We start from the raw sequence: 10757 nt of genomic DNA, 5'->3' as shown, positions 1-10757 counted from the left end.
GCAGGGCTGTGTGCCCCCACCCAACCCTGCGTCTGGGCCCGAAGCTGTGTGCCCCTGTCCTGTGTCGTTGGTTGAGGCTGTGCGCCCCTAACCCTTGGCTTCAGCTGGAGCCGGGTGCCCCCTGTTTCAGTGGGGCTATCAGTCCCCCTTGCAGTAGGACTTGGGCTCTCAGTCTCCGCCATGGAGCTCCAGCTGTTCCCCCCCCCTCACCCCGGTTATTCATGACTTTAACTAAGGACAAGTCATGGCTCCCATTAATTTTTCTGTACTATGAAGACCTGTAACTTTTACTAAAATAACCATGACAAAATCTTAACCTTAACCATAGTTACCAGTGCTCTGCAATACTGCTGCGGCCAGTGCTCTGCAATATTGCTGCGGCCAGTGTTGGTAGAGAGGAAAGCGTAGCAAAACTCGTGACAAAATTGCAAAATATGCCACTTCTCTATTGTTCATTAAAAACTTGTTTAATCCACCATATGGCCGTCTGCCCTCATGCTGCCAGCTGTGAACGAGTGTGGGGTGAGGGATGTACAGGAGAGGACGCGTGAGGAACTTCACAGTCCGCAGAGAAAGTGACATATAGTTATCTTGCTTCGGACCCCACTCAATGCCAACCCGGGTTTGATTTACTACCAAGGCAATGGAGCCTTCTGAACCGGTTTCGTATGAGGCATGGAATTTGCGCCGCAGCGGAATTTCAGTGGCGCGTGACAGACAGGTGACTGTGTCAGTGTGGGCAGCCACAAACCGTGACACGCAGGGGTGAGCACTGCAAAATGACTCCGCTCCCCGGAGGCCTTCCTGCCCGGAACCCCGCTGATAAGAACGCCGCCGCCCTGGCCTGGCTACATCAGATTATTCTGCATGCACCAAATAACTCTGCACTCAGAAGTGGGGGCGGCTGGGAGGGGAGCGGGATCCTCAGGTATCAGCCAACCAGAAACGGCGCCTTCCCGGAGGAGGGGGGGGGGGGCGCAGTTGTGCTACGGGCCGCGGCCAGGGCCAGGACGAGGGCGCGCGTGAAGCGCTCGCGGCCCGGCCCGGAATGCTGACTCCGAACTACTCACATTCCAATCCAGAGGGGCGGGGGGAGCAGCAGGGAATACGCGCAAAGGTGGCCGGGAACTGCCCATATCCGGGAAACCGCCTGCGCCAGGCCCACCGAGAACATGGCGGCCCGGAACTGAGCCCCACGGGGGGTGGGGGAGGGGACGAGCCGCCACCAGCGCCGGGGACCCGAACGGCGCCGCCGCCGCCGCCCCACGGGCGGAGCCCAGCGCCGCACGCAGCGCGCCGCACCGCGCAACAGGCGTGGGCCCGGGGCAACGCCGCCGCCTCGTCCCCGCAGGTAGGTCCGGCTCCGCTGAGCGCCCTCGCCCCGCTCTGCCCCGGGAGGGGAGCGCGGCCAGGGGGATCCCGTGCCCGGGCTGGAGGCGAGTCCGGACCGCGCCTCGGGCGTGAACGTGACCCGCCGGCCCCGGCCGCCGCCTCTCGGCACGGTGGGGGGCGCTGCCCCGCGAGCGAGTGGAGACAATAACAGCTCCTCCCCCGCCCCTGCCCTCGGGAGGCGCGATGGGGGGTTGCTCCCGGCTCCCCGCCTGGCTCACGCCGTTTGCAGCTCTCTGCCCGGCTGCTGCATCTCTCCCCCACCCCACCAGCTCCTGCTCAGATCTCTTCGCCCCGGTAGAGCATTTTGTGCCTGGGGGAGATTCACCATCATCCATCTCTCCGGCTGGGGTTCCCCGTCTGCTGCCTCGGCGCCTCGCCTTAGCTGCTCTGGGGAGGGGCCGGGCGGCGCCGACTGGAATCCAGTTTGTGCCCCGGGGTGGGCACGGGCTGGGTTCTCTGCCTCTCTGGGCGCTCCTCTCCTGCAGCTGGAGTTTTGGTGTATTTCAGTCCTGGATTAAATTTTGAAACGTTTCCCCTCCTTCCTGCAAAATAAAGATAGCAGGGAAAGGGGCAGGGTAGTTGAAAGCGTGTGTGTGCAACTGATTCGAGACCCCAATCTATTAATCTTTGAGGACTGTGGGGTTGGGATGACACCGGGCTAAGGAGGAGACACTGGATGAGGGATTATTCCCTGTACATGATGCTCCCATTTGGCCTCTTCAGCTGTTACTGGCACTAACCTCTGCTTCAAATAATTTGTTATATGAAAGTAGGTCAGCTTTGGCTAGCATACTTTCATTTAAGTGAAACCTAGTTTAACTTATTTATCTGTTGGTGTCCCAGGAACATCCCACCATTATAGTGATTTAAATTTGGTGGATGTTCACATTAGTCCAAGTGCCATCTCCAAGTACCCAGCTGTCACAGATAAGGGAGAATCTGATATTTTGACAGATGGTATTTATGCTGCTCTGAATTTTTGTATATAGGTTGAAAACTAAATTGGTCCCATGTCCGGTACTTGCTATAAATCTGTGGTCTATGCCAAAATACAGTGCTGATGTGAGGGATCAGATGTTCCAGTATCTTGCAAATCACCAGGATTAGAAACAAAAGCTGTTAACCATTGTAATACAGTATGGAAGAGGACATCATGAGAACATAGGAATGGCCATACTGGCTCAGATTAATGGTCCATGTAGCCCAGTATCCTGGCTTCCAACAGTGGCTGGTGCCAGAGGCTTCAGAGGAAATGAAGGGAACAGGGCAATTATCAATTGATCCCTTGTCATCCAGTCCCAACTTCTGGCAGTCAGAGGCTTAGGGACACCCAGAATATGGGAGTTACGTCCCTGACCATCTTACTAATAGCTATTGATGGACCTGTCCTCCATGAATTTATCTAATTATTTTTTAACCCAGTTATGCTTTTGACCTTCACAAGATTCCCTGGCAATGAGTTCCACAGGTTGACTGCATTGTGTGAAATAGTACTTCCTTATGTTTGTGTTAAACCTGCTGCCTATTTCATTGGGTGACCCCTGGTTCTAGTGTTATGTGAAGGGATAAATAACACTTCCTTCTTTGTTATCTCCATACCATTTGTGATTTTTTTCCTTTATCATATATCTGTCTTCTAAACTAAATAGTTGCAGTCTTTTTAATCTCTCTTCATATGGAAGCTGTTCCATACCCCCCCTAATAATTTTTGTTACTTTTCTCTGTACTTTTTCAAATTCTAATACATTTTTTTTTGAGATGGGGCAACCAGAACTGCACGCAGTGTTCAAGGAGTGGGCGTACCATGGGTTTATACAGTGGCATTATGATGTTTTCTGTCGTATTTTCTGACTGTTCCCTAATGGTTCCGAAGATATTAGCTTTTTTGACTGTTGCTGTACATTGAACAGTGTTTTCAGAGAATTGTCCATGATGACTCCAAGAGCTCTTTCTTGTGTGGTAACAGCTAACTGAGACCCTATAATTTTTTATGTGTAGTTGGGATTATGTTTTCTAATGCACATTCAATGTTGCCAAAGGAATGCAAAGTAATTTCATATGCAGTATCCCATTCATTTGGAGCCCTGGCGTTCCATGAGATGCTGCACCTTTAAAATTGCTTTATTCTAATTACCATAATACCTCTCTGTCATGCCAATTCCAGTGTGATTTTAGTGGCTACTGTCCTCATAGCTTCTAGGATCACTTCTGTACACTATGTGAAAACAACTAAGAATTTCAGCTTTTAAATAAGTGTAAAGAATTGATCTCTAACATGATAGTCTTGATTGAGAAATTTGGACTGGTTAAATTGTTTAGAAGTGAAGTGTGGAAGGAGAAATGAGAGTTTATTCCAATTACAGTTTTTAAGGATTGGGTGTTATATAACTTATTTAAATGTTGTTGCTGTTATGAAATATTAACTATGTACAACTTTGTGATAGTTTTATAAAACCTTAAACTATAATATTTTTATGTCGCCAATGGTTCCCTTTCCCAGTGAAGTCTGAAAGGCCTTACACGCTACTGTCAGAAGCTGCAAGTGTTTACGCTCTCAAATTGAGCTACAACTACCTAAATTATCAGACTTTCTCTTCCCAGCTCTCAAGTTGGATATTTTCTTGGCTTAAACAACATCCATTTTTAGGGTCCAATATTTTGTGAAATACAGGGTATAGAAGCACTATGGCAGATCAGTACAGATATTTCTAGGACCAATAAACATATTCTGAGAATTTGGCCTGGAAAGTAAGAAACCTGTTATCCTGGTTTTTGTCTCCTTAAAAGGAAAGAAGGGGCAAACTGATGCAGCTTCATTTGAGAAGTAGAGATAGATGCAGCTGAAAATGTACTGATGGACAATGTTTACAGACTTGCAAGTGGGGCCATCATCAGTTCTTCAGGTACAGGGAGAAGTTATTGTCCCCTGGCTCAATGTGCAAGACGAAGGGAGTGGTGTTGACCACCTAGCAAGACGAAGGGAGTGGTGTTGACCACCTAGCAAAGCCTTTTTTACTTCTAAAGTGGGTGTGTAAATTCCTTGTTTGTGAAATGTGATGAATTGACAGCCTTGGGGTTTGAGGTTCCCTGAACATAAAACAGGTATATCTCAGTCTGTGACAATACTTGCTTCCTCATACTTCCCTAATATAGAGGGACAATCTCAGTTGAGGAACCAACTCAATTTGGTTTCAAAGCAATTCAGTTTTCAAGCCCATTGGTCTTTGGACTGTCTTGCTGAAACCACCAAGAAAACAAATTATATGTAACACTTATTACATAGCATTCCTTGTCTGAGGATGTCAAAGCAGTTTACAAAGGAAGGCAAGTATAATTATCTCCATTTTATTGGGGAAAATTAACACACAAAGTTAAGTGGTTTGCCAAAGGCCACATAAGTAACTCTCAGAATAGAATCCACGTCTCCTTACTCCCAGTTAAGTGCCCTATCCACTTGACCACAGAGCCTTTCAAGGGTAGAATGTTTGGCTTAGGTATTTAAAAGATGCTTATCCCTTAGATATCTAAGCACCAAACAATATTATGGAAAACCGTAAGAGTGCAAAGCAACTTTTTTCCTCCTCACAGTCCCCTTTTCCCCATAATTATTGGGGTATGCAAATTTATATAGGAAAATTCCTCCAGTAGGCATTGTTCCTTGGAAAATATGTAGTCAGATTAAATTGTAACGGTTGTCTCTCTATCACAGTGTGGACTGACAAACTCATTTTAAGTAGCTTACATAGTAGTGGTCAGATAATAATTGCTTCTGGGTGCTACCAGCTTCAGCTGAATTCTGATCAGTAACCTAAACGTTCTGTTACTAATCTTCTGAGCCATCTAGTCTTAAAGATAATTTTGAATGGGGTCTTGGATAAGTTTACACCTTCTGAGTACCTTCTTCCTTGATGAAAAACTTCCTTCTCCATTATGTTGGCCAAGCAAGAACAAATCCCACTTAGAATTGGCAATAAGTTACCCTAGCCTTCACCTTTCTTTGGGACACATGTCTTTATTCAGACACTCTCATTGAAGTTACATTTCACACATTAAAAGAAATAGAAAATAAAGACTAAAACTAAGTAAAGAACAAAAATCTAAGCATCTAATTTATCTAAGCATAATTATTTTCAACAGTCTTTTTAATAACTCATTGCATACTTTCTGCTTTGCCATATTTCACTTCAACTACTTCTGACTTTTTGAAATTTTTAATGTTAAAGTTGCAGTTAACTTTTACATTTCCTGATTTTAAGAGTTTATGGTTGTACAGGAAAGCTTAACTATGTCCCCTTGCCTATAGGGATTATAACTCTTTATATAATCCTATACTATTTATACATGTATTTTTTTTACAATTTATATTCTAACACATAGCATCTTGTAATATTTTATATATGCCTGACAGTCTCTGGAAGTATATACCTGAAGATTTCTGCCTTATTCACTGAGTAGCATAAAAGAGCACATTACAAGACTACAAAAAAAAAAAGATTATATATTGTATTAAAATAGCATGAACAACTGGAGGTTTATGACATGAGAGAGATCATAAAAATGAAAACTGGATTGAGAGACAGAGTAATTTGTTATGCAGACTATTTAAAAGTACTTATATACCCCAGTTTAACTCAAATGCCTGATAAGGAGGAGCTGCCTGCTGGGAGCATGAAGCTGGGCCCCCCATGGGCTGCTGGCACCGAGAAGGGGGAGGTGACCCACGGGAAGGAGCACTATCGTTCTCTGTAGTGGAGTCAGAGCTGTCCCCTCTGAATGTAACGCACAGAGGCAGGTTTGCTTCTCCATCCCCTAACCCTCATTGCTGGGCCTTGGGGGTGTGTCATCCCAGCTGGTGTCTGGCAGCCCCAGGAAGATTCCTGGCGAAGTGCCCTCCAGGGGGCAGGAGGGCTGCCTCTCTCTGTACTGCACTCCAGTGCCTGGGGTTGACTGCCCGTGCTGCCTTTGAATCCTCTGCTGCTGTTTGATGCACCTGTGGCTTGGGTGATGCCCTTGCCCCTTGCTTTGCTGGCTCCAGTCCAAAGGAAAAGCCCAGCGGGCTGCCCGCAGGGCGCAGCCTCAACGTGAAATCTTTCTGCTTTTGTGCCTGTTGCACCTGCTACCTCCTGAGGCCTGGACCCACAGGGTGCCACAGGCTTGTGGCTTGTGCATGTGAGGAAGTTTTTGCCTGCTAAAGGGAGCAGGGTTAGTCAGGAGGCCACCCGGGCAGACCTCACTCCCCTTGAAAAGTGACAGCAAGGAAGGCTTAAAGACAGACTCAGGTACTGCAGATGCTCCTGGCTCCCCAGGCGGAGGCGTTCTCACCCCCTTGGCTTAGCTGCCAGCTGGCCCCAAATGGGGCTGCAGCGCAGGGCTTGTTCTGTGTCCCCAGTGCAAACCCAGGAGTTCTGGGCTTGTGTGCAAATGAGATTAAAAGAGCCGTTTGGCTTGGTTTTAGTAATTTAAAAAAAAACAAAAAACAAAGGCTTTTGTCTACATCCTGTCCCTTTAACTTAGGGATGAGAGAGTGCCTTTTCCATGTGTTTGGGTCTTCCAAGGAAAGCATCCAGCAAAACTATATAGAGAATGTTTGGCATTGTTGATATTTCTAAGGTGGTAAAAAAGCAGAAACTTTTTTGGGCAGTCACAATGGGGCACTTTCAGGCCACCTTAACATGTAATAAAGAAATAGGGGATTTGTGCCCTTTTTTTCTTCAGGTTGCCTATAAAGGAAAAAGGAAGACATCACAAGAATGCCCTATTCCTTGCACCTTACATTATTGGTAGGATGGAGTTCCTTTCCTGGGGAGCCTTAGGAGCTGCATGGGTTTTACTTTATAAGATACATGCTGAGTGAAGCAGAGGTCCATTGTGTTTCTGCACACCTCTGCTTGTCTTGTTCCACCACCTCAAACTTTTTACGACATAAGTTAATCAATATGGTCTTCCTTAGCCGTGCACGCCTTATGAGCTTGGTTTAAAAGCTTACTCTGTGTATACAGTGTAATTTGTTTCCTTAATGAGTCAAAATCCCATCAAAACAAAAAACTTTTACAACAACATTCAAAGGCATCTCCCATTGAGGATTATTTCCATGCCATATTTCATGATTCTACCCACAGTGAGTTTTATGTATGTTAACTTTAAATTAAAATATTTTTACAATAGGAAAACCTTTCTTTGGATTTATTTACTCAGACTCTCTTCCTCTCCCCCGATTCTCCTTATCCCCCAAATGGCTGAATCTGTGACAATGACCAGGCATGGGAGAATTTAGGGATGACACTTGTAGAAGTTTAAAAGCGCCTGAAAACAGGGCTGGAATGGAAATGGCATAGGAAACTACTGAAGCTGTCACTAGTGAGACAAGCAAGCAAATGTTTGGTTTTATGCACAAGGTGGGTAAAATCAATGGTTAAGATCCTACTGCAGAACTAAAAACTAGTTAACCTGTTTTTAAGAGGTGCTGAGCATCCACAGCAGTGGGAGCCACAAGTGTTTGGCACTTCTAACACTCCTCTCCCCCCTCAGCTGTAATGCTTGTAAGAGAAACATATATGTCTACCCCATAATTAGGAGATCTGAAATAGTTTTCTGTAAATATAGTAATTTTACTGTTAGTTACTTTTTGTGAAGTTTTAAGAATATTTCATCACATTCCCCCTGACAAGAAGTGATGGAGGAGGAAAGATTACAACACTTGGAACAATTTACCTAGGGACGTAGTGAATTCTTCATTGCATGCAATATTTAAATCAGGACTGTATATCTTTCTAAAAGGAGATACTATGGTTCTAACAAAAGTTATGGACTGGGTGTAGAATTTGTTGGATGAAGTTTTGGCCTCTGTTACGCAGGATGACAGATTAGATGATCCTAATGGTCCCTTCTGACCTTAAAATCTATGACTAACATAAAATAAATGACTAGAATCATTAAAGTTTGTATGTTATGTAGGTTGTTTTTAATTCACAGGCTTATTAGTGTCACCATCCTTCCTCTCCCATTGTTTTCTTCCCCAACTTGTTAGTTTGATACCAATTTTTGTCATGTCAGACCTGTACACAGCAGACTATTTTTACTTGATTTTGTAAGGCATTCATTTGGAAGCTTAAAAAAGAATGACTTATTTACATTTTTCTCTTATATTTAGGCATATGTTGTGCCTTATAAAGAGGGTGTAAGAAAGGTGGTATCAGAATCAACTTGTGTGATTTGCCTAGGCATGCAGAAGTACAATTCTTTAATTCAAACCAAAATATAAACTCTTGTTAAAATTTTGATGGACAAGTATATGTAATGAGAACTAGTAGCTTTATCATTTTGTATAGAACACTGAGAAAAATGTTTCTTTTGAAACAGTTTACCTTATTGAGTTCACTTTTGCCAATTTAAATACATTTCAGTTTTTCTGATACGCTAAAAGCACACAATCTGTTGCACTGAAGTTCTTACAATATCACCCACTTGGCAGACTATTTGAAATTGTTTGCAGAGTCGTAGCCGTGTTGGTCCCAGGATATTAGAGAGACAAGGTGGGTAAGGTAATATCTTTTATTAGACCAACTTCTATTGGTGAGAGAGACAAGCTTTCAAGCTTACAAAGCGCTCTTCTGTGTCCCACTTCTGTTGAAGCAAAGCTGATATCAGACATCTGCATTTAGCTAGGAAATTGAAGCAGATGATATTTATAAAAAATCTGTTTTATGATTAAATTCCGTAGTGTCCTTAAAAATAAAATGAAAGGTGGGAGGAATGGTGGGGAACAAACTCCAGTGCGTTGATGTGATGGAGAGCTAAATGACTTGATCCAAGGTATCACAGTGAGTAGGAGTAGAGCAGGAAACAGGATCAAGGAGCCCTCCATTCTTTGTCCATTAGATCACTTTTTTTTTATGTGTAGATCTTTGATAATCCTTCAGTTGTGGTAATATGATATTTCAAATAGTAGCACAGAAAAGCAACCTGTTAGGACAGTGATCAGGATAAACTACTGTAGAGGAAAATAAACTATGTATTTTTTTCCCTCTCTTGTCTTCTAGGTGAGATTAAATTCAAGGACGTTTCAGGACTTAAACATTTGGGCCATAGTTTAAAATGACTGAGGCATGCAGTTAATTTTTGTAGCAGATACCAAGGACTCTTTCGAAGATTATAGTTAAGTTTGCAGTTAACTGATGGCTGTACACTCCCTGCTTGAAAAAAAATCAGCAGTGTTTATCACTGTCAATAATTGTAAGACAAGTTTACTCCCTAGGTTTGATAAGCCTGTTTTCGATCCCTCCCAGCTTCGGGATCTTTAGACTTGAGAGGCAACTAAAACATTGTTTACTAGTTAAATGTTGCCAGGCCAAAATAGTTTTTAATTTAGAATGGTTAAAGACTGCATGAATGATAAGTTGCATATGATGAATTTAGTAAATATGGAAGAAATGATATATGTATGCCCTGCAAATTGCAACCTTTTCACTGCATGTGTAACTTGAATTTTCTTTTTGTTACAGGGTGGCTGACTTGGTTGTTGAGAATTTCAGCACTGTTGGAACCACAAACGGTGGTGAATGTTTTCACTCTTGTTTAAGAGTGAGTTCTGAAACTACCAACCAGCCTTTCTTGAAATTTTTGTGGCTGAATCCTTGGTGGAGGTTACATAGATACATGTTTTCATGAAGAGAAGTGAGAAGCCGGAAGGATATAGACAAATGAGGCCTAAGACTTTTCCTGCTAGTAACTACACTGGCAGCAGCCGGCAAATGTTACAAGAAATACGAGAGAGTCTTAGGAATTTGCCTAAGCCCTCAGATGCTGCTAAGGTTGAACACAATATGGGTAAGATGTCAGCTGAAGATCCCAGACAAGGCCGAAATCCCACCAAATTTGTGACGTACCATAAAGCTTTGCAAGAAATTCGAAACTCCCTGCTGCCTTTTGCAAACGAAACCAGCCCCTCTGCCAGGGGAACATCTGAAATCAATCGACAAATGCTGCAAGACTTACAGGCTGCTGGGTTTGATGAGGTAAGCATTTTTGTTGAATATTAACCATATACACACATTTTAGTTGTATGTTACCCTTTTTGTAAGTAAAGAGTGTAAGTAGCATGACAGTCAAAATGTTTCCCTGAAATATAAATGAATTTTTAACTGTGACCTGGCCAAAAAGAAGAAGGGGAGGAAATTAGAAATGTTAAAATAACCCATGTTTTTCCCCCTCTACATCCAGTGTAATCTGTTCTTTTTATAAGTTTAGCAGTAGTTTGATTAGTCATTTACGTCCCTGTGTGTGGAAAGGAGTGGACTCCTCAAAGTCTGGAATTTTCTTCAGAGTAATTTAATGGAATTTTGGATTATGTGGTTTAAAATGTGTTG

General features: G+C 43.6%; 1 protein-coding gene across 4 annotated transcripts in view; it reads left to right on the top strand.

Annotated features, from left to right (window-relative positions):
* The first annotated feature begins 1076 nt into the window (after positions 1 to 1076).
* Positions 1077 to 10757, top strand: part of LATS1 (large tumor suppressor kinase 1) — a 35069-nt gene continuing 25388 nt past the window's right edge. For 3 of the 4 annotated variants that reach the window (XM_084622448.1, XM_084622447.1, XM_084622445.1), the window contains exons 1-2: positions 1077 to 1351; positions 9894 to 10406. In XM_084622448.1, the coding sequence (XP_084478574.1) occupies positions 10056 to 10406 (351 nt within the window). In that variant the 5' untranslated portion in view covers positions 1077 to 1351; positions 9894 to 10055. Of the gene's footprint in view, positions 1352 to 9431; positions 9547 to 9893; positions 10407 to 10757 lie in introns of all 4 variants that reach the window. The other variant, XM_084622446.1, reaches the window with a different exon arrangement.

Source organism: Lepidochelys olivacea (genome assembly GCF_965140295.1).
Source record: "Lepidochelys olivacea isolate rLepOli2 genome assembly, chromosome: 3".
In the NCBI taxonomy this organism is placed as follows: Eukaryota; Metazoa; Chordata; order Testudines; family Cheloniidae; genus Lepidochelys; species Lepidochelys olivacea.
This window is presented reverse-complemented; position numbering and strand designations above follow the sequence as displayed.